We start from the raw sequence: 26,912 nt of genomic DNA, 5'->3' as shown, positions 1-26,912 counted from the left end.
CCACCCACGTCTCCACGATCTCCGCAGGTACGGAGAACGTTCGAACGCTGGGTACGGGGGGAAAAAATCCTTCGCGATCCTTCGCGATCCCTCGGTGAGCTTCTTCAAAGGACGAATCGGATGGGTGTTGTCCCTCAGCGGAGAGGAGATACAGGCGGTGGACGATGAGCGGAGCGGGTAAAATTCCCTCGAGGTGGACGATTATAAGAAACGAAATCTGGTTTCACTCACCTTGACGAAGTGTAGGTTTTCCTTGTCGAGGAGGAACTCCATGGACTTGTGGGGGCGTTGGTGTCCGCAGGCAACGGCGCCCTCGACGCTGGTACCTCCCGGTGATTGGGGTGCGTTCAACACGTTACGTCCTCCCGGAACGGCCCGACCGTGATTCAGATTCAGGAGGCTCCTGGTCTTCTTGTTGGCGGTGGCGGGCGTCGCGACGCCCACCTGGTGATCGACGGGTGGCTCGGCAACGTCGGCTGCGTCGAGGTCCGTCTCGAGCAGGCCCACGGGGCGCTCGGAGCCTGCCTGCATCGCGCGAGCTTTCGCCATCTCGATGGCCGTCGGGCTTCCGAGATCAGTTGCCGCGCGTCTGCGCGACCCCAAGCCCGAGGGTGGACGTGCGCTCAGCGCCCCCGCTCGTGGAGGTTGAGGCGGTAGGGGCGGTTTACTGGAGATTGCCGACCGCGAATTCGAACTGCGAATGAAAAATATATTGCGTGTAACACGTTATCGTGGCTCCGTGTATCGGCGGAGGACCCTCCCTTCTGGAAAAAAGGGCTCGTGCAACGTCGGGCTGCGTCGGATCGACCGAAGCGATAACTTGGGCCCCCGATGTATAAAATTTGAAAAAAAAAAAAATATATGTTCGCCGTCGATTGCCCTTCGTTGGCCCCTTTTGACCTTGAGAGCTTTCGGTTTTCGAAAATAGAGGGGGGGGGGCCGATTTCGCCAATTTGGGCCCCCCTGTGCTGGCGATTGCCGTATCTTTATATTTTGTTTTGCCTCTTCTTACTCCAATAATTTTTTTTTCTTTTTTCTTTTTCAAAAATCAAATGAAATATTGATGTGTGGCAAACATTTTCATTTTTTCTTTTTTTTTTCTTTTGTACATATCGGTGTGCCAAGTTCGCTTCGGTATAGTATGAAGAATTGAAAGAATCTGTAAAATTTCATCCCTCCTAAACGACGTAGATCGGAATCGCGTGTGGTGCGAACTAATCCGACGATCGTTAAAAATGAAATGAATCTCCGGAGACCGATCGCAGCGGCGCGGATTAACTTAGTCTATTAATTAAATGGAATAATATTACAATAGAGCGAGTTAGCATCGAGAATCATTTAGCGAGACGCGATAATAAACTCGGTTCTGGCGATTATAGCTGTTGTATATCCCCAATGATTTCTAACTCGATGACTTCTCAGTATTTATATATGCTACGACGCGTACGTACACGACGTATACCGATGCTGGAAGAAAATTGAACGCATGAGATACGCGCCCTACTGTATTGTTAGGTAACGTCCGGAATGAGGTCGGAGACCGCGATGTACACGATGAGCCAAGTGTTTGCGGTTGATGACTTAAAAGCCACTTGATTCGTTTGATCCAATGAACTTGTCGCGCACGCTCGTTTTTTTTCTCTCTCTCCCTATTTCTCTGTCTTTCTATATATCTTCTCTAGTTTCTGGGTTTTTTTTCGTTTTTTTTTTTTTTTTTTTGTTTTGTTTTTCTCTATTTCACTTCCATTCCATAGACACCCAACTATTTCTACGTATACCGTATACCATAATGCACGCAGTTGACACGTGACTGTCCTATACCAGAACCCCAAATAATGTACAGTTTATAACTTATTGCGTATCCATAATGCAATCGCGATCCGAATATCGAATAGTTTAGCCATATGTGAACTAGTTATAAAAAAGTATAATTAAAATACTGATGAAATATGTTTTCAAAGTAAACCGTTTTATCGTGTGTATATAATATACGTATTTGTATATACGATATAAAATGGTAAGAATTACATTCCCGCGGTATATACGAGTAATTTATTTATTTATTTATTTATTTCTTTAGATCGTACGGACGTTTACGGAGGAGTGTATACGTATGATATACCGTAATATGGGTTTCGCATACTTATACCATATCGCATGTCATAAATTTTTATTCAGCCTTTCCGAGTAATTTCACTAGACTACTCCACATAGATCGCAACCAGTCTCCACAGCACACACACACACACACACACACGTTCGCGAGACGCGAGATGATGCATATTTCATACGCCTATATAATTTCGCGTCGCGCTGCACGGTGCGGGTGCAGCGAACAGACCTTAGCATCGGTTGTACCCACCTATTCGAAAACTTGGAAAGTTTGTTAAACCAAGTTTTACGTTATACCTAACCCACACCTATACGCCAGCGCGTATCGATGTTTCCTTTTCTGTGAGAATGAGGCGACCTGCATGCAGCTGATTCAAATCGCCCGAATGTGTCCCCCACGTGACACACAACGATCGCGATTACGCAACAGCTGATTCGATCGGATTTCAACTTGTATTGTCACCGATTACCAAAAAAAAACGGACTTATCGCAAAAATGAATTTCGTAAAAAAGTTCGACTGATCGACGAAGATGCAAACGTATATACGGATCGACGTCGATCGTGCGCCTCGGCAAAAGATAATACGTTACGTATATGTATAGTATATCAGAGTGTAAACGTAAACATCCGCACGTGTACGCGATCGTTTGCTAAGCTGTCAAAAAATCCGCGGATATATCGGCCGAAACTTTCCAAAGCTTAGGAATCGAAGTTCCGTATACCTGCGGCATAGGTTTCTACGTTACAACATCGGTTATAGCGTATGTTTAAATTGGAAACGATATCGTTAATCCATCGTTCGATGGAAGGAGAGTCGAAGCAGCTGAGACTACAAGTTGGTACACAAATATTATCCGACCTAAATAGTATACATAGGTACGCAGAGATACGGTAATGAAAAACAAAGAGATATACGCTATACAGCAGACACAGAAATGCGGGTTGTTTTGTACACCGCGTCACAGAAATCGTGGTCGGTGGCAACGAATACAATCGACTCGAATATTCACCTCAGATTAGAACCGCTCCTCTGTACATCGGTCGACTTTCCCGTTTCCTCCTGACGTTGCCGCGGCGTCGTCTCGACGAGCGGGCGACGTTCGTCGCGCGTTTCGTCGGCGGGCGCGTGAAGCGGTATGATGACGTAGTCCGGTTCCTTGTTCGCTCGTTTGTTATCCTGCACTGATTTGTTGATCACTTTAACGTTGTTCGGTCTCGCGTCACTGTTTTTACTCGACAACTCGGACCTAGGCACTTTCGAACGTCCACTGAACCGTAGCCGGGAGAACCTCTGGAGGAATCCGCCGAGTCCCCGCTTTTTCTCCGCGTTCATTTTGACGGTGTCGTCCGCGTGGTGACCGGCGGCGGTTACGGGGGATGACGACGTAAATTTCGACGACATGTCGCGGGACGCGCCGCTCGCGTCTGTCGCTCCGGTTTGTTTCGCCGCCTCGACGGTCCCACTCCGTTTGAGACTGGCGATCCGCTGGAGCGGCTCGGCCCGCGGATCGAGTGGGGGGTAAACATCGTCGGCCTCCGGTCTCTGCGGCCATTCACTGGCCGTGCTGCCCTCGCCGAGGCTGGTGTTTCCGCTAGTGGTGGAACTGCCCGCCCTCGATCGCCTCTCGTTGTTGACGCGGTCGCACGTAGCGGCGACGTCGTCCGGGCGCCCCGCTTCCGGGTGACCGTCGACGTCGCGGTGCGATCGGGCGCCGATCGCCGACTCCGATCTCACCGAGCCGTGGAACAGCCGGTCGTAGTCCTTGACGCTACCGATGCCCTCGTCCACGTCGTCCACGAAGGGGTCGGTGTCGGTTCCTGAGTCGCGCACGTCGCGCGAACTCCGACCGTGCAGACCGCCGCCGCTAGTTCGCTCCGGATAAAATTCACCGATGAACGACATCTTGTGAAGATTCGGCGTGCTGCTGACGGTCATACCTACCGCGTTGTTACCGCCGTTCAGATACTCGATCACGTTGGCGTTCGCTTTGAGACGGGAATTTTTTCCACCGATCTCCACAACTTCGACCTCCTCCGCGGAGTCGTCGTCCGCGAATTCCATGTCCTCGTCCGTTTTATTCTCCGTTTCCGGTTCGTCTTGCCGACGATCGCCGTCGCCGCGACGACCGCCACGGTTTTCGTTGTTCTCGTCGTCGTGACTGCGGTGATTGTTATTGTTATTGTTTACGTTACGTAGAGGATGATGATGATGATGATGATGATGATGATGATGATCGGCTAGGGGCTCGTCGGTGGGTTTACTTTGTAAATAAGTTGCGTCTAATGATCCGTCGTTAGCGGGGGTCGGTGCGCTAGCACTTTCTCCAAGCGTTGAAAATGAATCCGAGTTTTTTTTTATCCGACCAAGTACCGAATCCGGTTCCGCGTCGTCCCCGGCGAACGCTTTCGCCCGCTTCTTTTGCTCCGTCCTGCCGCGACCTTGGACGCGATCGTCGCGTACGGCGAGTCTGCTCCGCTCCGACACGTTCTCGCTCGATTTCGAGTAAACGCGGGCGTCGCGCGGCGGTGCGAAACCGTTGACGGATGCGAGATTCATCGCGGACCCGGTGGTTGCGTACCCCTTGCTCATCTCCTCCACGAGCTCCGCGACCTTCAACCCCCGACCGGTCGGCGACCCGGAGATCGAGGCGGCGGGCTCCTCCAGTTCGTCGCACGCGTCCATACGCTGGAATTGCCGTTGCCCGGCGATCGCCCTTACGTAATCGAACTGTTGCGCCAGCTCGTAACTGGCGTTGTTGCGAATCCTACGTCTGGGCGTAGGTCGCGGCGCTCCGTCTTCCAGATCGTCGCGAGGCGGCATCCTTCGCGCCAGCTGCTCGTCGTCCACCTCGGATTGTTGCGCAAGTTCGTAGCTCGCGTTATTTTTCACCCGCCTGGCGCGTTGTTTGAAACTCCCCGCGTCCGACGAGGGCCCCGCGTCCTCCTGGGCCAGTTCGACCTCCCGTTTGAACTGCCTTATCGCCTCGTCGACGATACCGTCGACGTCGCGGTCCTCCGTCATCGGTACGGGAACCAGGAGGACGTTCGTCTCCGTCCTGTCCTGCGTCCTCACCGTCGATGTGATCGGCCGCGGCTGCTGCTCGGGCTCCTCGCCCCGTTGCTCCGGCGGAGCGTCGTCGGCCCCGGGGAGGTCCGCCATTTCGTGATCGGTGTGCTCGGACGACGCCCGATGCGCATCGTGGGTCGCCAGCCCGCAGAGATGAAGCCCGACCGGGACACTCGACACCTGAACGAAGTTCTCAAAGTCCTGCGCTTCGAAGTGCAATTGCGACGGCGATATACTGCAACGACGCGACGATCCACCGTGCGTGGAGACGTCGGTGGCCAGACTGGGTACGCTCTGAGATTTATCCGTGAATCTAAAATTAAAAGCCTGTTCGCTCCACCCTTGTTGGCCGGCTGAACTACCGCCGCCTCCGCCTCCGCCTCCGCCGCCGCCGCCGCCGCGGCCCATGGCACCCGCTATATTTATCCGGCTCTGCATCAGAGCGGCGGCTGAGGCCACGGCTTGGCCGGATCTCAAGTCGAACATAGCGTCACGCTTTGTCTCGATGCCGATCTCCCGCAGATCGATGATATTGCGACGGTCCAGCGACGTGGAGTAGCCCAAAGGGGCATCCGCACCGAAGCCCGCTCTGTCCCCGAAGCTCTCGAACTCGGACGGATCCTCGTCGTCTTCGTCGGATCCTCGGTGCCAAAAGTCTCTGTCACGTGCGGCGGCTAAGCGTCGTCCACGAGATACTCGTACGTCAACATCGTCGTATTCGTCGTATCCCTCCTCGTCCTCCTCGTCCTCCTCGTCGTCGTCGTACGTCGAATGATTCCGCGTTTTTCCCGTGGCGTACAACGCGCCGAACACGCCGTTCGGGTGTCCAGGTTCGTCTAGCTTCTGGCAGGTGTCTAGACTTTCGAAACTGCGATAAGGTCTGATTTTCGGCACCCCGTTGGCCAGCCGTTCCCTACCCAGAGCGGAACCGACGCCGTTCGTCGCGATCTGCACGTTTTCGCTGTCCACGCTCCGACCCTCGAGACTGTCGGGTGACGTGTTACCGAAATTCGCGTTGCACCGGCGACTCGCGAAGTCCAGCGAGTCGAAACTGTAGCTGGAAGGCGAGTCCCTGCAGGTGGTGGCGCAGTTCCGTTCCAGAGTTTCGAATTGTAGCAAAGAACTCGACCTGGACGAGGACGAGTAATCTTCGTCCCTCTCCTCCTCCTCTTCCTCTTCCTCTTCTTCCTCCTCCTCGTCGTCCCCGTACATCATCACCGCGTCCTCGTCGTCCTCGTTGCAGTTTTTCCTACGGCGTTTCTTCGGCACCACCGAATTACAGTCGCTTCCACTGCCGTCCAATTTTTCTTCTGAAGCAAACGACAAACGGGGAATTCCCGGTGTTAAATATTTGTTTACTACGCGCCGCGAGCGAGCGCGGGCGCGGGCGCGCGGTTATTATTAGCTACCGCGTGCACTTTTGACATCGGGGTGACCCTTCGGAAGCTGAGAATTCCGAATCGTGCGAAAACTCGGAATCGCGACCATTTTTTTTCCATTTCCTTCTTTCTCTCAGCGGTCGGGACCGCGTTTCAATTTTCGAAATATCTTCCATCGAGAGCCGATCGAATGTGACCCCGAAGCCCTCGCCGTGTTTTCGTCAAGCGTAGGCCGTAATATCGCGCGACGCGGTGAGTTATTAATAGAACTAAAATCGAAACCGAAAGTTTGTTTCACGCGCATAAAGATACACGTAAAAGTCGAACGCCCCGGAGTCCGGTGACCCTCTCCGCCAATACCGATACCGAAACTCGAAAGAAAGGAAAAGAAAAAGTTATTCTCAGAATTCGAATATCGTGTTCTGTGCGACAAGTTCCTCGCGTACGAGTATGTAACATAAATTCTTCAATGAACGAGGAATGCGTGTGCCGCTTTGCCTACGCAATTGCATAACGTTTGGAGAAACGGGCGCGGCATCTGAGCCGAACACAATTACATTCGTCGATATATCCGAAGTTGCAATACCGCGGAACAAGAACGGCGAACGTCGAGTGGATTTCGTTTTCATTCGTCCCCGCTTTTACCCGCGTTACACCCGATTCGCGATGAAATTTAATAAAAATTTCAAGAGGGGCGTGCGGCCAACGATAAGACACACGTGAACGGTCAACGACGCCTCGACTCGACGCGTCGTCGGGCCGAACGTTCGTCCGGCTAACGTGGTTCCATAAGCGATACTTCCGGTCAAGTTATAACCGAACTTCCGGGAGCGGGTGCCTCGGCACTCGAGACCGCTCTTCACCGGTTGAAAATTAGCTGGATAAACGGTGTACTCCGTGCAGGTAAGCAGGAAGACGTGATTTAGCCGAATCGCCTGTCATTTCCGTTCACCTGATGCAATTTGCGGAAGAGCGCGTCGGCCGTGATGATCAGGTAATGGACGCGAAGTGGGAATAATAGCCCGTGAAATAGACATTATTTCGCCAACGTGCGACAACTTTGAATTCCGCGTGAATTTATACCCCGATTAGTCGAAGGAATTCAATTTTTATAAACCTTTCGAAAATTATGTCGGTATATAAAAAAAAGGACTGAATAAGAATGTATAATTTTTTGTAGGTCGCAACTCGACGTTTCCAATTACAAGAACGACGCCATGTAAAAAAAAAAGTAAAATAAGCGAAGGCAAAAAATGAAAAGACAAGACCTGAGAAAAGTAAACGATACGTACAGAAAGACAACGATGAGTCTGGGTGTGAATAAAATCTGTACGATTACCGAGGAGTCCGGGGTGAAAAAAAAAAAGAGAGAAAACAAAAAAGAGGCAAGAGAATGAGAGAAAATCGAGCAAGCTCTCAACGCCACTTGAACATCTTCAAAAAACGAAGCGTGCTCAACCACTCAAAGTTGTAACCGTACGTTCGGCTTTCGTACGTATCTTTTCCCATCCCGCTACTTTGACCCATAAAAAAGTGGAGTGAAAAAAATTAGACGCGGTACACACGATGAGGCGAGAGATTCCCGATCGACCGACCGATTACACAGTAGCGAGAAAATCGTCGATTTTAAATATAAGATAAGATAATAAAATAGACAGGCAAATTAAACAGGGTGGGCTAACTAACGTTAACGATCTCAACGCGGCTATATTTAACTCGATTCGATGAATCGCTTAGCGCGTCGTCGGTGTCCATCACCTGCGACAATAATTCTCACTTTTCAAGGCAGAGCTCTAGCTCTAACGGCGTTCGAAGAAAGTGTTAAAACGTCGGATTATTGTTTACGGCCCAGCGTATGGCCATATGGCGTGTACGGCGTATGTACGTACACCTATACCCCTAGTTACTGTCTTTTTCGCGCATTAAATTCACCGCGCGAGCGCGCCTATACTTACGTCTGTATTATTACACGGCTTTCAACGCTCTCGCGGTATAGATACCTCCCTACCGGACTACGTGTCACCGTAATAATCCGCCTGTCCGTAACGTGGGCGACGTAAACATCTCTTATTAACATTCCGGAGCTGAGGTCGTCGTCTTATCGGGTTCCTCCGACCAGCTATCCTTCCACCGTAAACTACCCACGGGTATCTCGTCTCGCACCGCCCAAACTCGATTAAGGTTTCAAAAGCGAGTCGGACCGGTGAATCACGACGGCGTGTGGCAAAGTTCATCTCTCGTTATCGCTGATAATTAGGACAAACTTGAATCCCCCCCTCGAATCGCCGAACGTTCAATTTTCAGCCTCGACGTACCTCGTGTAAAGATTTGCTCGGTTTAAATTCGACGTAAAAAATTTTTCGCATTTCCTTTCGCTCCGACAATGAGTCGACGGGAAATTCGAGCAGTTACTCGCGATTTTAGCGAGCGATATAAATTTCCGGCATCGAAATATTTCTCCTTATTGTCAGTTTACAACGCGAAGATCGGAATGCGTTAGTGCGTAAGAGGCACGGTCTGCCGATGAAACGACACACAGGTATTGCGTCTCCGTATAGATGAAAAGGAGGCGTAATTACGAAGGTCGAACAAGCGGCAATTAGATAGGAGGCTGGTTACAGCTGTCGCTGTATCGCCGCATGCGTTGCGTTTCAATTGGCGGCGTGCCGTGCAGTTGGCTCGACACGCGATGCGCCTATTGTCATGCAACTCGACTCGCGCTCACGCGTCGCGGACTCCGTAGTCTACACGGTAATTTTAAATTTCGAGCGAGCGGACGTGTGTTGCGAGGGTGTGAAAATTTTTTATCAATTTTTTCCAGGATGAAAATTCCGTGAGCGGAGATGTGGATCGCGCGGGAGTCTGAAACGAACCGGTTTCGAAAAAAATCGAGACGCTATCGATCTGGGAGGTAAATTAATCGAATCCGAATTCGTCGGACGGCCGGATTAATCAAGACCATTAGGATGCAATTCTGACCCAGACTCGCTTGATCAAAACCTCACGCTGAGCGCGGAGTCGGACGAAGGCCGAGAATCGACGAGAATAATTTAACGTTAAACAAAAACTTGGCTCGAGATCAAGCCTTAAAAGTTACGGTATACGGTGTACGGAGGAAAAATGCACCAGATGCCGAGGGAACAAAGAGCGAAAAAAGCGCAACGCGGCTCTACCGGGAGCGAAAAAACAGTGCGAACGTGGATTTTAGTTGAGGAGAACGCGGAAACCGTAGCGATGCTAATGTCCGAATATATATTCGTATACTCGGATCGCAGTAGTTCCAAGTTGTTCTGCTCGAGTATTTGCCGGAGGCGGGCGGCAAACTTTTCGAGCACTCGAGTAATCTTATCCGATGTAAACTTCGGAGCTACGCAACCGAACGTCGCCGACGCAGTCGATTTTGCTTCAAAATGAAAAAATGAAAAAAAAAAAAAATTACCGAGGAAGCGGTAATTTTGAGGGAAAAAATCAAACGAGTCTACTTCTAAGCGTTACGCGAAGATCGACCGATTTCGTAAACGACCATCCGTAGGATATTCGCGAATCTTTCGAAAAGAAAAACAGAGAAATAGATAGACGAAAAAATTTAGACCCGAATCACGGAGCTCCTATTTAATCTCGTTCGGCGGTTTTCCCTCGCATATCAGTCGCGCTTGTATAACGCGATTCGATAAATATAACTTGTTATGCAGATAGCGGCGTAACGATTATTTATCAATGCTAAACAGAAGATAACCTCTTCCTCGAATGGCGTGATTCAGGCGACGACGAACGGAGCCCGACGAACCGACCAAGACTCTGCCGTCTCACCCCATTTCGAAGCGGCGATGCACCGGAGCGCTGCACCTATGGTGCATAATTTATTCTATTACACCAGAAATCATGATTTTCTGAAGAATCCTAATCGCGGTATCGCCTTCTGCTCGTTTTACATCAAGATTCGCTTCAATTTCAGCCTTGGAACCAAAAACCAGCTTCGAATTCGTTGTTTCAACGAGGCAATTAGATTCGAACGATGCAAACCTTTGGCACGCGTGGTTACGGCTCGGAAATTTTTCATTATTACTACGCGTAATGCCCTCGGGCCAGCGTTGGGTCGCGATACGTAAGTAACTCAGGTGTACCACGTTATAACGGGAAGTGTAACTTTTATGCAACGGCAATACGGACGACCGATGCACGGATTTGCAAAACTGTGCGCCAGGAATAACATTTTCTACCACCTAATCGGCACGAGATCGCACAACGAGTTGCGGGCATAATTTTCCCATAAATATGAATCATTTTTTTCCCGCCTCACTCCTATCGCTGCGACTCGACCGTAGGTACGCGGCGTCGCATCTGTTTCTATTGCGTTGCAAGGAAAATGAGAAGAACAAAAAAAAAAAAAAGGAAGCTAAGAGGAAGATATTCTTAACGAATTTCCCTAGAAATTTTGAAGCGACAAAAAGTGCAACTGGCCTAATTTGAACCAGTTTATTTGTCGTCCCGTCGAAAAAACGCGAGACGAAAATTAGAGACGTTTTCCCGGATCGCTCGAGGTGATTGTGCCTTCGTAACGAAGAAAGGAAAACGGATGATTTTCAGGGGTGATCCCTTCGCGACTCGGTCATTTTTCTTACGAGGTCCTCAATCTTCGGCCGGATATTTCCCTGCCAAGTGATCGATAACAAACCCGGCTCTCTCTCTCTCTCGCTTTTTTGTGGGTAAAAAAAAATAAAAAAAATAACGGCGAAATATATACCCTCGTCTATGCAACTTGCGTACGGAGCTGATCGCGAGCCGAAACTTGAATCGATCGACGAGTCGGGTCTTGATTGAGAAATTTGTGTCCTTCAACCTCGAGATATCCAAGTTATCGCACGATGTAACAGTGATTTCTTCGGTGTACTTGAACTAGATATTCTCACCCGTGTGACGAGCTCGTACATGGATGACACTTTCGGTTTCCGAATCGGATCCGAGCCAGTAGGCCGTGCCGCTCCGGTCGGAGTCGCTCTGTAGATCATCGGACGTTTCTTCCAAGATCGTCTCCAAAAATTCAACCTGTTGCACCAGCAAGGTATCTGAAATGAGAAACGGTCGATCGTTTTACCTGAACTGTTTCCGAACGATGTCGTAACGTCGGATCGGATTTCCGGTTTTTTTTTTATCGTTCGCCTAAAATTTGAATCGTACAAAATTATAATTATAATTTTGGTGAGCTAGAAATTTCTTTTGTTCTTTTTTTTCTTTTTTTCTTTTCTTTTCTTTAACCGGTACGAGTTACGCACCGTTCGACGCGCGCGGCGCGTAACAAATGTGTTAATTTGAGGTAATTTACAAAGATAAATTAGCAATCGTTGTATACATTATTCCAACGCTGTTCGCAGCAGAAATTTTTGCAAAACGATCCAGATCCGCATCGTATGGGAAATTGTGAGGGAGAAAATTTAATTCCTCTTTCGCAGCGGGATAATAAATCGCGAGATAGTTGCGCTCCGGAGGCTCCGAATTTCATAAATTTTAGGAGCGAAAAATTTCTTTTTTTTTCCCTCAAGCGATCGTCGAAATTACCGTTTGTACATACGTGGGCGTGTTGATATTCTACGAATCCTCAGAACAGATTAATTTTGAATAAAATTGTTTTTTCTATCTACAAATTTGGGCTTTTTCACATTTCGCAATATGGTTGAAATTCGACCCGAGTTTGAACAATTCGTACGGGCGAATAGGGTAGGTATACGTGTACACATGATATAAATTTATATTTGTACTCTGCGACAAAATCGAGTTAATTGATCCAATTAAACATCGTTAAACCGACCCTAATGTCATATCTAAATAAGTATCGGTGTAACCGCAGACTATCTTTCAGTCTGCGTACGTACGTACATACGTACAACGCGGAATTGGTTACATCCGTCAATTGTTTGTTTTAATTTCAACGAATGATCGTTCTTATCAGCCACTGAAGCCGTGCGGTTTTGCGGATGAAAAAAAACTGATACAATTTCAATCTCCCACATTATCACGCTTTCATCGTGTGGCTTTACATCGTTATTCCATCTTTTCAATTTTCCCTGATATCCTCCTTCCTTCTTCGCCCCGACTTCGATCCGCCGCAATCGCAACTCTCAATATGCGATGGCCGACTCCGTCGAGACTCCGCGATGTGCAGCAGCAGCAGCAGCGGCAGCGGCGGCAGGTACCACCGGATATTATCGTCGTCAAATGCGCAATAGAGACGCGGTGCGGAGCGCGGCGCGATTATCTCCAAGAAACTCGGCAACGGTATGCGAGGCATCCGTCACGCCGAAGCCCGCGAGAGATTTATGCGGCTACGGAATTATTACCTGCGGAATCGGAAATGGGTACGGCTCATCGAATGCCCGTACACATTATGTACGCACACGAGTCGTACGTACGTACGACGTAACGCGCGTACAACGAGACGTCGGATTTTCTACGACGACGAACGTGAACGCGGGGGATCGAATAAATTAAGAGGAAAAAAGGAACGATTAACATTCACGTATATGTGTACATTGCACGATGTCGCGTTCGCGTAGATACGGGCGCGGAGTTAAATATTGTTTTTGGTAAATCCATCGATGAGTTTCGAGGAATTACCGAGAGCGTGAAGCAGCGACACCCTGCAACGGTGCAGTTTTGGAGCGTTGTGAAAGAAACGTTTTCTCTACGATCGTGCACGCCTCTCGTTTTACCAGGAATTTTACACGGGCGGTATCACATCAGGCATGTTACACGTACGTACGTACATAGGTACGTCCTACAACCGCGTTTCCACACACCGCTGGCTCGTGTATCGTGTAATACGACGGTGAGAGAGAAGTGAAAGAAAGAAAGAACGGACGAAAAAGAAAGAAATAGTAAAAGATAAAATAGAAGAGAACAGAATAGCGGCGAAACGGTGCGCGGTCGTAGTACATATAACGCTCGGTTGGTTGGGTTACAATTGCGGCTGTACGTGTAAGAGACGGAGAGGAATAGACGGACGTGTGCGAGAGAAAGAAGGGGTGAGAAAAAGAAAAAAGGAAAAAGAAAAAAGAAAAAAGAAAAGAAAAAAATAAAAGGAGAAAAAAGGGGTACCCGCATGGCGCATTCCACGGGTTTGACGCCCGGCTGCTTCCCTCATCTCGTGTTCGTGGACGACGACGACGATACACGTGTACGTGTACATTACGTACGTACATACGCGTGTGCTTGAGTTACACTCTAGATTCAGAGTTCATGGTTCACGGTTCACCTCCGCACCCCGCTTATGAAGAATTTTTTCAAAGCCGATTCCACCGCGTCTATATGCACGTATACATATTTTCGTTGTGCTTTCCGCATTCGGTAAGCTCTCCAACGCGGGGGGTTCGCATGAGACAATGGGAATCGCGAGTCGAACGCGTTCGATTATCGGGCGCCACACGGCAGGTAGTTGATAGAAAAAGTGAAAGGCGTGTTGCAGGAAATCGAGACCCCGTACCGTACGTTACAGTGGTGGAAACTCGCGTCGACGGGCGTTCCACATTTATCCAACGTACGAACGTAAAATTTATGACGTTCTTCCAAAAGTGCAAACTTTGGGCGCGCGTCTGTGCGGACAAGGAGCAAGAAAACCACGAGCGAGGCTGGCGATGCTCGCTCGGATTATATACGCCGCCTAATTATAACATTCCCTTCGGTAATGCGATAGCTTTTCTTCCGGCATGGGATATAATAAACGCGGTGTAAATATTGTCTCATATTCTAATAGCGTTTACGAACCACCGTTATATTATACCGCGAACGTCTTATCGGCGACACTCTCTCATAGATTTATCAATTAGGAGGAACGGCGTGGATCACCTTCCGATTGAGAGCGAATCACATGGCGTCACGTGCCGTATACTATACATACCACGTGCGCGCTATCCTAAAACAAATACAGAATACGTCGTTTGATTTCATTCAATATAAGTTAATTTAAATAAGGCTTGGATACACCGGTGCTCCGTTGTGTGTACAGATAGCAAGATATACGATAAATTGGCACGCGCGATACTCAATTCAAATGAGAGAGAATTGTATACCTTTTTTTTTTTTTATTTCTTTCTTTCTTTGCTTCTTGATTTTTATACCAGCCGCAATTGTGCACCGAATTCAAAACGATCTTCGTATTTCCGCTGTTTTTGTTTAATCAGTTTTTTACTTTTCGACAACTTAGGGGTAAAAAAAAACGATGTCACAAACCAGATAAAATATGATCTCCACTCTGTAAACCGCGCGTAGCCCAATCTTGACCAAATCGCGTATCGAGTTACAAAGGTATTATACTGTACGTCGTAAATATAGTTATGTACGTATAGGAGAAAATAAATTCTTTCGTTGAGAAAATGTTTTTTGTTTTTTTATCAATTTTTTTTTCCGCATTTATAATCGTAGTGGATCGAAGGATGAAGATGAAAAATAATACTCTTCAAACGGGTGGATGTAGGTGTTGCATTTTTTTTTGCGAAAATTTATTACACTACCTGTCCGTACCGGTGGACTTTATTTATTTTAAACCCACGCCCGTATATCGAGGCTCATGATTTACCATAAGTATGATTCAACTCCTGAACATCATCTATACCGATGGCGTAGCGTATCGTACACATGCCATTGCCGAGAATCTCAATGAATATTTTTTCTCCTTCTGCTTGTTATATTATATTGTTGAACTTAGAGAGATGACATAAGAGCGGGTAGAGCGGCGACGAGACAATTGCGCACGTACGTATCGTTGGCTGTACGTTTCATTTCCTTGTGGACGCTATTTAATTGGTGTAAAATTACAATTTTCTATCCGCTGCATACGGTAGGTACGTGTATATCGCTCTTTGTCATCCGCACCCACGAGTCGGTAACGCCGCGAACAACGTCTCAGCTGCAACAGCTGATCTGGTCTATTCTTCTTAATTACTATCGAGTCGAACGCGGTATGCTTTTTGTCGTTCGTCGAGGGGAAAAATAACGCGAGAAGAAAAATAAGAAACTACGTACGTAAAAATCGATTTTTTCCCGATTCGCGAAACCTGCAGTTTCGTCTATTCACATCGTTCTCCTCGTATCTGCCTCCCGTGATCCACGTGCGTGAAACGGCGCCAGGTTAATTTTGACAGTTCGACGAATCGCGCAGGTATACGTATAATTCCAAGGAGTCGAAGTACGTAACGCGTACGTAACGCGTCGCTTCGGAGCCGGACCTCCCTCTTTCCGTCCATCGATGGATCGTTATCGTATCGGTTTCGTAAGCTCGCGGGCTCGGGTCCGCGGACGATCGAATTTTAATTCCACGAATAGAACGGAACCCCCGATCGAAAGCCGATAAACTATAAGAGCCGCGGACCTCCGTATACACGGGGGCCGGATAATAAAAATAAAACCGCCCGATTGAATTCCATTCGCCTGATTTCCCGTTCACCTGTACGCGAGTACGGGCGGGGGTGTTTTTCCCCGCGCGACCGTCGACGAGAACGCGCGCGCTCCGTACTCGAATCGAATTTTACAAATCGTTCCGATATTTCGAACGAAACAGCTGTTTACTTTATTCGACGGTACCGTTACGGCTCGATTCACACTCCACTTTATTAGAGACGATAGCGGATCGGGCGACGCAACAGGTCGACCTATATATTTGCGTTCACAATACACGCGGTTATCTAAAAGCGTTGTCTTCGCAGCTGGTTGCTCGCTGCTCGCTGCTCGCCGCTCTGCTCCGCGAATTACGCGAGAACGAGGCGCCGCGATCCCGTGACCCAACGAAGGTCCCGTTGCGATGTAAGTACGAACGTATACACGGTATACGTACGTATGTATATTTAATAAAGACGCGCTGGCATTCGTATTGTACATCTCGGCATTCGTATGTGTCCGTTCGAAAGAAACCTCGGGGAGCCGTGTGTTATTTTTTTTTCATCTCGCTCCGTTTTGACCCGGTGAAGAGAGCGTGACGTTAGCCCTCTTTTGATTTTTCAATAATTACTCAATGCGGCTAATACCGGTTGACCGATTGATGTCGATACCGTAGCGTAATGAAATATTCCAGATGTTACGACCGCGGGGAAGGCGAGCGTCCGTTCTGAGGTGGGGGACCTTTGGGAATGACGTAAAACTTCATCCCCGTACATTGACGGGTAACTACATACAATATATGTATAAAGCTACGTTACTATTATTACGCTTGACCAGCTGTACACACCGGCGGATTGAGTTTATCCCTGACAATGAGTCCGAGTAACAACGGAGGCATGCAGAGCGGGGTAAATTTTCAGCGTTGGAGAGAAAGTAGCCTAGATTCGGCGCTAGAGTCGGAAATTTTATATGCAAATGGAGAAAAAAGAAAATCTATACTTATTTACCGAGGTGGGAGATCGGTATAATACGAGCCGAGGGAAGAAAGAGAAATGTATAGAGAAAGAGATAATGATCGGGACGATTCAGAGCAGAAAGCTCCGACGCGTTCTCATCGTCGGATTATATATGTATATTATTTCGCAGGAGCCATCGGGATCGAGTGACCGACTCGTTTTTTGAAAGTATACAGGTACCGCGCAACGTATCGCAATTCGCACGGCGTGATAAAATTCAGCGGAATCGGGATAACGAAGAGAAGATGAATAAAAATCGGCGCACGATCGCCTATGGGCTTTTCGACGCAGTGCCGTTTCGCCACGGGATCTGACGCGGAGTATAATGAAAAACAAAGAGAATATATTCAAATTTTCGTTGCTCCGGACGCGTCCGGTACAGCCCCACGTGGTACACATACGAAATCCATTAGCGCGGAAATCCTTCGGCGCATATTTACACGCGGCTGTACACGCGGCGAAGGGGGAAGTGAAAAGAAAAACCGCCCAAACGAACAACCGTATCGCTTCGACCCGGGTGTCGATTATCGGACATCCAAAAAGATCCGTCAAAAATTCAACGAACGATGGCCCACTCGGCGACCTTAATCGCGACGCTCATCGCTTACGCGGGACGCCGTATCGGAGGTGGGTAAAATTAATAAGGTGAGACGAAAAAAAAAAAAGAAGATATCCCGACTTTGTTCTCCGGTGTATACAACGAGCCTCGTGCGAAGTATGTCGGAGTCGAGGTATCCCGCGTTATCCGTAAGGTCTGGAGTGCGTCGTGTTTGCGAAAAACGAAGAAAAAGTCAAGAGTGAAAATTCAAAAGGCGCGGACGATGCGCGCCCTTACGGCCCCGTAGAGGCGTGCTTAGGGAGGAGAAACGAAGAGGGAATAAATCGGTCGTCTAAAATAGATGAAGGGCGACACGAACCGTTGGAGCGTGACGTATCTTCGTGCGTGGGTTGAAAGTTGGGCTGGTAATGGGTGGCCGCGTGTATCTGCAGCTGGAGCTGAGGAGCGTGGAAACCGTAGGCCGGAAACCACGAATTCAGTCCTAGTTCCATCCCCGTATCCGAAGCTGAGGGTGAGCCCGACGTCGTTTCCTGCAGGGCCCCCGATTTACTCGTTGCTTCGTTCATCTCTCCTGCGTATCACACGTGCACATGTTTCGTTTTTCCTTGAAATTTTATATGTATACCGGGAGGATTACTGCACTGCAGGAGGGATTCTGAAACGGGATGAACTGTGGGTCGCGTTCGCATTCGCGAAATTTTTGTCAACTCTGCGGTTTCGCCGTTTCTCGTCTCTTCTCCGATCGTTTGGCGATGAATAAAAAAAATTGAGGAAACGCTAACGCGGTCTTCCCTGTGCATTTCTCTTTCGTAATTCTGTTACTCTCCGTTATTATTTTTTATTCGAAAAAAAAAATAGAAAAAAAAAAAATACGAGAACGTGCGCGGGAATTATATTGCCTCGGCTGGAGAGTCCTCCTCGTTTGTTGTATTCGCATGATATTTGATTCGATAGGAAAAAAAATTAGCGGCTTGTACAGTAAAGTTGGATCAATTAATCGATAATCTTTGGAGATGTAGCAGCGGAACGTTGAGCGTGCTCAGGTTTACCGTAACAATTCCGTGTAGGTAGGTAGGTAGGTACGGTACGGTATAGGTATATGTATATGGTTATTTAGGTATACGTATATATATACTACGCCAGCGTAAAGCAAAGTACAGTTAGCTCGAATCTTGTATATTTTGCGACCGGAGAATATCCGGTAGATAGGGATCATTGAATCAACGCGTGTTACGGAATCGAAATACATTTTTATTGCGTATTTCGCAATCGTCGATTAAACCTGAGAAACCAATCGAAATGAAAAAGAAAATACGATCAATCTATACCATAATTGCAGATAGTGCGTATACGCATATCGGAGCGATCGCGTTCACCAGATAAAAAACCGCTGATTCGCGTACAACTCGTTATCATCTCGCCCGATCCGGATCGTCGTTATCAATCGTTAATCGGGGGGATATTCTTTACCGGTGCACGTAGCGAGTGTCCCGTGAAATATACGTATGTGTGTACAAGGTGCACGAAAATCTCCTTCGTCCGGACAAAGTCTCGCCGCACATGAATCATAGGTCAGCCGATCTCTATGCCGGGATTGAAATGCAACGAAAATAACTTTGGAGTGCAGCGACCACGCCGGTTAAAAATTAAAATAGAACCGAACTGAGCGTGTTAAGTTCGAATTTAGCGTTCCCTTTTCACGAATAAAGTTTCGTATTAATCGAACGAACCGTGAGCCGAGAGCGAATATGCGAGAATTGCAGTTGTTCGGAATGTTTCGGGAAAAAATCAGAGCTTTTCGATCAGGACGGACGGTAAGGCGAGGGAGGAAAGAAGGGAGGGAGAATTTAGTGCGCGCGTGTTCACCCCGAGTGTCGGAGTGCGGGGGGATGTGCGAGCGTGCGTTTTACCTGCTGCGTTCCATGCATCGAGACGCATTCCTCGACTCGTTTCCTAGGGGCGCTACGTGACCGACCGCATCATCGCCGAGACTGCTCGCGCTATCACTTGTTTTTTCGACGATCGGCGTTCGTTCACCGGTTCCCCCTACGTTTCGTTACGAGGCTATTGTTTTCACTCACTAATCGCCATTTTAATCGCACACCCGAAACGTATCACCGATAAACCGTAAACCACACCTGTTGCAACTTCGCAGGCCATATGCAAGCCCCGCGACCCTCGGGAGTCGGCCGTCGCGCCGTGGCTGTCAAATGCCACAAACAATAAACGTAAACCGGAGAGTAAAGTCAGTTTACTCTACGGTAAATACTAGAACAAAACTGCTTTCGCCTCCGGACCGACGACCAATCCCCTCCAAGCCGATCGCACCACGTGGTACAACGTAAGCCAATTACGACCTGGCTTCGCTCCTCTGACAGGTCGCCGCCGCCACACCGCAACGCCAGCCAGCTACGATACAAAGAAAAACACACGATCGAGCCCGGCAGAAGTTGCAGCAGCCTCGAGTCCCCGGAGTCCCCTGGGCTCCTTAGCTCCGGAGGCGGGACTCGGAAAGTCGGGAGTCAACAGCACCCGTCCTCGAGTTCGTAATTATTGCCGAGTGGCCGAGAACCGATCCGTACGACGCAGAGGGTTTTCAACATCGTCGACGAGGCGATGCGGGTGCAACGTGCGTACCGATGCCAATACCGCGCGGACGTTCCTTCCCTCCGGTTGAATTAAATCGTTGCACCCGATTCGGATATTTTTATTTCACCAGATCTCGCGACTACTCTACGCGTGTCCTCGTTTCGACGTTATCGAAAAAACTAAAATGCGAGGCATACGGCGGGATCGGTAGGGAAGGACGAGCGTCAGAAGGGCTCCAAAATTGAACAAAAGTTGTTACCCGCGAAAACGTTAGGTTTCCCGATCTCTTACGCTTCGGATAAAAGTTGCCTGTTTCATGTTAAACTCCGTTATCACGTTCTCGTCTGGCTCTCCGCACTGACGCAACGAAACTCCGATGAAAAATTTTCCAGTCACGAGTCACGCGAAAGAGTTCGTCTATTGCTATCACACGTCTGCGATGAACTCGTTACGTAATGGAAAAAAATTACTAACGCGATGTTCGAACTTCCATAGGATATTTTCAACCCTCGTGATCCGCGCGAGTCTATTTGTAACGGCGGGAATGCGTTTGTACGAGTCAGCAGACACGGCGATTCAATTATCGGGAAAATGAACGATTGTAACGAGCATCGTCACGCGGTCCTGGGGGGTAAAATAATCATTAGCCCACCCGCGTGACACCGCTCTATGTAGATGACATACGCTCTATTTTAGCCAATTAGAGTTACTCGCTTACGAGAATTTTAGCAACACCGAGTGCCGGCGAGGTGTAATAAATATCGAAGGAATCGAGTGGACGAGTCAACCACCTGTATCACGGATGCTGTCAATCGAGATGAGGACCTTGAAAATTCGTTCGATGTAAGCGCGCGCGGCTCGGCTGTGTTTATTTCTCAAAGAAACTTTCTACAGCTTCGCGAGATCTGCCCCGTGGTCCGAGGCGGACCGCTACACTCGGAGAGAATTGCCTCGACACAGCTAGTCTGATTGTATTTATTCCAGGAAATATATTCATTCACAGGTATTCACAATCAGTGGTTACCTACATCCACAGCGCGTGGTACCGTTGCGTAACAACGCAAGCTATTACTACAAACCGGAAACTAGAGTCGAGGTGAAGTATGATGTCCATGTACATAATAGGAGGATTTTTGAGGTCGTTGAGCCCTCTGATGTGTCGGCGACAGGACGTTGAAAATTAAATTCGCTAAAATTATCGTTAATTTATCTACCTGCAGCCTGAAATACCGATATCTGACGCTGCGGGTAGAGGTCGATCGAAGATGTTGCTACTCTACGCGCCAATTTGCAGGTGTGCAGGCCACGCATCTTAGATGTAATACGTAACATCGTAGATCAATTGTATCCCGGCGATGCGGTGAAGAATTTATTAATCAAACTGTACACTTTGATGGGGGATATTTGTATGTACGGACTTTCATTTATCTTGTAGTGTCAGGATTCAGTAACAGTGTTGTTAGTTGAGAATGTGATGCCACGATTTCCATAGGTATATACCTATAGGTAGCTACATTCTTTGACTAGATCCGGCTACGTTCCATCCGTCTATTGAGTATCGCCCATCAAGCAAATAGAGCAGAACGATTCGCGAGAGGTATTTGCGTTGAAAGAAGAGAAAAAAAGTCTCAGACACCTCACGGTTTCATTGAAAAATCCAATTTTTCGATGAATCGCACGCCCGGCCTTTTTTGTTTGGGCACGTATAAAATGCGTATGAACATTTCTCAATAACACATCCACCTATACATACCTATGTGAGTGATTTATTGACCAGACTTTGCTCGGTAAGGAAAATGCGCCCGAATTCACGTATATATCATAGTGGTTAATTCATATTTGAGGAAAAAATAGAGTCGCTGTGTCTGATTATCATATTAATGAAAAAAGCATTATCATGCATATATTGTAACAATGATAAGGAATTGTATACGCGTTACGTAAGAGTGGGACGCGCAAAACATGTTTCGCGGTATCGCTTCCTTCCATCTGCACACGTGAATTTTTCAATAAACACTACGAATCATTGGAGACAGACGTCCCTGTCAATATACTTCCGCCGACATGTCATCAACAATTGTCGTAAAAACTCGAAGAACGCTTTCACGTTTGGCTAGTTTTTCAAAATCTGATAAATTAATCTGATTTCGAAATTGTTCGTTACAATTCGCGCAAAAATTGCAACCCTCTGCTTTCGTTCGAGAACCGGTCGTTTATTTATTCTTCTACGTGGGTAAAGCGCGCACAAATTATTAATTCGAATAACGATTAGAACTCACCCGAACACGATGAATATTTTGTGCAGTTTATTAACCTCGACCGATAGGAGAGGGCGGGGGGTCGTCTTGGAGGGCAGTAATGTGTGCATGATCCCCTTGGACGAAGAGTAGTATCTTTGTTGAGCTTTTCTGTGAGGGACTAGTGAATCTCTCGTAAATTGTAATCATGAATGCTGCATTCATCGGCTTCTCGAGAGCAGCGAGAAAAACACACCGCATGGGGGCTCCGTTATAATTACATCTGCGAGCATGCAGCTGCGGTATACTAAAAAATAAATGAGAGAATTTATATGAAACGTGGAATACTAGCTAATCGGTTTACGGTCACCACTTACCGCGATAATCCGGTGGTTGACCCGCAGGGACTGGAACGGCACGCGAGATCGCGATGCTTCCCGTGACTTGTCCTACGCAATGGATTGACACTACGTAAGGGAAATGACAATCTTTCTTCACCATCTGATCGAAAATTCTTCTCAGCAATGTCGAGACTAGTTAGGACCCGATAGTTCCACGAATTATTGCATAATTGTTAAAAACCGTGAGTTTACTTTGGAACTACATCCGCCCCCCTCAATCGCGATTTGAAAAGAACTATGATCAATTAGCAGAAAATTTATTATACAAGAATTTCGCACCGTACAACTCAAATCAAGTATAGTGCTGCGAAATAAACGTAAGTTGAAAAATGATGAAACGGATGCGGTTTTAATATTTTTCCAATTATTGTTAGGCTTGAAGAATCTGCCCGTTCTGAAACATCTTCGTCGTATTCATCACCGGTATTAGTTTCAGCATCAGGCTGCTCGGTATCTGCAACAATAAATAAAGAATTAAACAGCGATTGAAAATATGACTCTTTAGCACGAGCTGCAAAAATATGTTCAACTTGTGGAAATTATATCTAAATTACTGAAAACAGATTTAGTCACTGAATACGATATTTGTTATGCGATGGATTAATCAAGAAATATCGGTGGCTTTATTATATGTAACGAGGACATGTAGATTTTTGATCAGTATCCAAGGCTAACCACAGCTACGCTTCAATTGGATCTGCTGCTCTCTTTGATCCAATGCATCCACAATTCTGACTCTTAGTATACTTGTTCATTAGTACCTGTAAAAATACCTTTTCCAACACTATACATGTTAGGTTCTTTGTTAGTACTCGGAGCCAGTCAAGCTTACTCTCTATTCGTGCAACGGCTGCTAAACTTTCGACGAACTTCGAGCGATCAAAATTATTCACCATAACTCACCGTAATCAGAATACACCAGTGGTTCATCGGTATAACCACTGGATTCTGCCTCTTCGACTTCTTCCTCCTCCTCCTCCTCCTCTGCCTTTGGCTCTTCTTCTCCTCTGGCTCGATTTTTTTCATTATCCTCGCGCTTGTGTTCACTTTCTCGTTTTTCAACACCAGCAGACATGGAGGGGTTATTTCTGACAAATCTTCCCGACAGTTCGTTTGTCCATTGCATCCCAGTCATTTTCATATTTCCAATTTGACCGCGCCATTCTGGAGTCGAATGTTGACCCCACACCAAATTCACACAATAGATTATTAGGTACAATTCTAATACTAACCATACTCATCGTGTTCGGAGGAATCCGTGCTATCGGGATCCTCCTCGTCATTTTCTGCCAATTCACCGTCATCATCCTTGTCGACGTTCTCTTCTTCACCCGCTGCATCATCCTCTTCATCATCTTCATCTTCGTCATTTTCGTCATCGTCGTCATCGTCCGTCGGATCATCTGCAGCCACACCATTCGCTCCTGCAAATTCTAAGTCTCCATCTCGAGAGTGATCGAAATCTTCTAAGTAATCATAGGTCCAAGCCATCAATTGTCGACGCAAAGGGTTTATAATACCCTCATGTCCAAGATTAGTCCGATATTTCCTACTTTCTGAAATATTTACAGATATTGAGAGTATAATATTTCTCTTTAAATGAGGATCAAAATAAAAATATACTGGTATTTGAGATGGCAACAGTTATTCCTTTGCAGAATTTACCTTCCATAATCTCAGGATACGAATGACCCTCTTCTACGTGTTCTTTGTCAGGATTTTCTCTATGTTTTGGATGTGTATTTTCAATTGATTCTGATGAGTTCCTCTTGAAATGAGAGATTCGAGGTGTAGATTCAATAATCCTAGTTGCTTTGAGCGTCCCATTTTCAGTAGTAACTATGCAAGTGCATCTTTCAGCATCAGTCGGGCAACTGGATTTTATCAGATAGAGTAAAGTACAATAAAATTGGACTGCCCTATCGATTATCTTGTACAGTTGAACGAATGCGTCAGCTTTATGAGATCCATTTAAACCTACCAAAACGATCCCGGGCCAATGCAGTCAATCGCTGGCTCTCCCCTGTATCGTCGCAAGAATAAAAAATTGAATGGTACTAATGGTAATTAAGTATCAAGAGATATCATCTATTTACGTCATATGATTTTGGCACATCGCAGTGGCTGTTGAGAAAACTCTACCATCACTAATCTGACAAACCGGAGTGGACCAATGCGACCAAAGAGAAGTAATTTCAGGAGCAATCGAAGTCCAGGGTCCGAGCTCTTCGCAAAACTAGGTAATAATAATTGGAATTCAATTCAAAGTCTGAAAAATCGGTGTGAAACAGAGCTTTTGGTTTGAATATATAGAGAAAGTACCGGCTGTCTCTCATGACATTCTGGGTCACACTGCGGGGAATGAATTCCCTTAATTGTTCTAACGCAACACCGACCTATTCCACAGACTCCTCGAGGTAAACAGATTGATTCTGGTAATGGTGCACGGAAACAAGTTGGAAATCCTGTTAGAATGATTAAACGTAATCGGGCGTTAATAAATTACACACCATCTCCTAAAACTATTCACGTTATGTTGTATACTGCACTATATACGTTCGGATATTAGAAATAAAAAGAACTGTCCTGTTTTGTCATCAATACGCTTCTTACAATGATCATCAGTACCAACCTTTGGTTTGATAGAGTTGTTGATTTGCCATGTTCACGGAACAATTGCATGGCTCAGCATATTCAGTAAGTAATGTAACATCGCACAATCTTCTATGAACTCGAGCACTAGTATTTGCGGTTGGCACAGCTTCGGTAAAGACACAGTCCGACTTTCTGAGTAGCATCAGTTGATCCGAACATAAAATCCAAGATCGAACGGTAGCACATTTACATAAGCCAAGGAAGAACTCACTGGCACCAGAGCTATCAGCGATACTTTTGGTACTCGGAAAGCTTCGAAGTTCAACGAATAACTGCATCAAAAATATAAATGACACTGACTAAATTATACAGAACATGAAAATTCAAGAGAATCTATCGGTAGAGAGATTTCAGTACAAAGATGGGTGCCATCGTGCACTGCACTTCGGGGAGGTATGGGATAGGGAGCGAGAGGATTAGAAAACGGAATGAAATAGGTAGTTAATAATTTTTCATACATACGGCACAAAATTCTTCGCCAATTTCGACAAACGCACACTGTTGAAGATGCAGCTGCCTTGTCCAATGCCCAATGTCATAACTGGGAAATTGACCGTTTCCTTGTGAAACTGATAAAAACAAACCCCACCCAGCATCACCCGCACCAGCTATGTCTGCAGTTTGCACTGCGGGAGCTTGATTGCAATACAAACTGACAAATATCGTCAAATATGTAAATATAAACATAGCCTGCCGGTCATCGATCACTTTCCCGCCATGAAATTCGTATAAACGTCAGACTTCGAGAACTGTCAAAACATTAGATCGCATCCCGTCCATGGAAGACAGGTGGCGGGCTAGCTCAAGAATGTATTTATTCGTCGTATAATACGTTATAGAACGATGTAGCAATAAAACCGTTATAGGTACACATCGGGATGGAGTAGGATTTTTCAAATAATTGCGCTGCTGATTATCAGTAGCTTAGAATCTGGTATTACAATGTATAGTTTTAGCAGCGAGTGCGAGTCGCGTGGAAACGAAGTAGACTATTCGAAGTTCGACGAGCAAATGGCGCCGCTGCGCCAGCGCTCACAACGAGTAACTGTTCGGGTTTTTGTATTCGTTCAAGAACGATATAAATATAGGTAAAACCCTTGTTAAGAATGTTAATTGAATAATGGAATACAGAATCATGATACATGATACATGTTATAATTATTACAAAGCTATTGATGCGGCTTGTTATCAATTTATCCTTGTTAATTAATTAGTAATTTTTCGATAATTTCCCCAAAGAAACATGCGGATAAGACCTGATGACAGTGTCAGATGCTTCAATAATACCTGAATCCAAGAATTTACGATTTAGTACGTTGACGGGATACGCGGTAGAAAAATACGAATAAATTGATTGTTCTTACAACTCTTTTCCAGTCTGTCTTTCCAATCTTGAGCCGTTTTCAGAAGTTAACGTCCACGTAGATGCGCATCATTCAAATTTCCGCGAGGAATTACGAAGTGATTCAGATAGCTCGCATGTGGGGGAGCCGGTTGATATGATGAAGTGATGACTCTTTGGACAGGAT

General features: G+C 46.8%; 2 protein-coding genes across 10 annotated transcripts in view; both read right to left on the bottom strand.

Annotated features, from left to right (window-relative positions):
- The window catches only part of LOC105692295, a 50,843-nt gene extending 28,346 nt beyond the window's left edge, over nucleotides 1-22,497 (bottom strand). The window contains exons 1-5 of one of the 4 annotated variants that reach the window (XM_048650498.1): nucleotides 22,370-22,497; nucleotides 17,860-18,072; nucleotides 11,471-11,626; nucleotides 3,125-6,491; nucleotides 232-694 (exon numbers count right to left, since the gene is read on the bottom strand). In XM_048650498.1, the coding sequence (XP_048506455.1) occupies nucleotides 232-694; nucleotides 3,125-6,491; nucleotides 11,471-11,626; nucleotides 17,860-18,067 (4,194 nt within the window). In that variant the 5' untranslated portion in view covers nucleotides 18,068-18,072; nucleotides 22,370-22,497. Of the gene's footprint in view, nucleotides 1-231; nucleotides 695-3,124; nucleotides 6,492-11,470; nucleotides 11,627-12,438; nucleotides 12,584-17,859; nucleotides 18,073-19,411; nucleotides 20,067-22,369 lie in introns of those variants that run through there. The other 3 variants (XM_020856039.2, XM_048650500.1, XM_048650499.1) reach the window with 3 other exon arrangements.
- Nucleotides 22,493-26,888, bottom strand: LOC105692258 (dentin sialophosphoprotein-like). 6 transcript variants are annotated; one of them, XM_048650502.1, is made up of 12 exons: nucleotides 26,748-26,888; nucleotides 25,846-26,670; nucleotides 25,361-25,655; nucleotides 25,051-25,193; nucleotides 24,825-24,964; nucleotides 24,710-24,751; nucleotides 24,394-24,602; nucleotides 23,961-24,284; nucleotides 23,632-23,892; nucleotides 23,008-23,182; nucleotides 22,705-22,776; nucleotides 22,583-22,634 (listed from the first exon to the last, which is right to left on the bottom strand). In XM_048650502.1, the coding sequence occupies exons 2-10, from the start codon at nucleotides 26,068-26,070 to the stop codon at nucleotides 23,016-23,018; spliced, it is 1,806 nt and encodes a 601-aa protein (XP_048506459.1). In that variant the 5' UTR covers nucleotides 26,071-26,670; nucleotides 26,748-26,888; the 3' UTR covers nucleotides 22,583-22,634; nucleotides 22,705-22,776; nucleotides 23,008-23,015. The 6 variants fall into 6 exon arrangements, with proteins under 6 accessions (XP_048506461.1, XP_048506462.1, XP_048506459.1 ...); XM_048650501.1 differs by having other exon boundaries at nucleotides 22,584-22,634; nucleotides 22,705-23,182; XM_048650504.1 differs by lacking the exons at nucleotides 23,008-23,182; nucleotides 23,632-23,892 and having other exon boundaries at nucleotides 22,493-22,634; nucleotides 22,705-22,794.
- Between the last annotated feature and the right edge of the window lie 24 nt (nucleotides 26,889-26,912).

This window comes from Athalia rosae, chromosome 2 (genome assembly GCF_917208135.1).
Source record: "Athalia rosae chromosome 2, iyAthRosa1.1, whole genome shotgun sequence".
Classification (NCBI taxonomy): Eukaryota; Metazoa; Arthropoda; class Insecta; order Hymenoptera; family Athaliidae; genus Athalia; species Athalia rosae.
This window is presented reverse-complemented; position numbering and strand designations above follow the sequence as displayed.

Coding starts and splice junctions, on each gene's coding strand:
- LOC105692258 (XM_048650502.1), bottom strand. CDS start 26,070: ATGTTTATATTTACATATTTGACGATATTTGTCAGTTTGTATTGCAAT. Junction 24,285..24,393: donor GTATCCTGAGATTATGGAAG/GTAAATTCTGCA, acceptor TAAATATTTCAG/AAAGTAGGAAATATCGGACT. Junction 23,183..23,631: donor ACTGGTGTATTCTGATTACG/GTGAGTTATGGT, acceptor TTATTGTTGCAG/ATACCGAGCAGCCTGATGCT.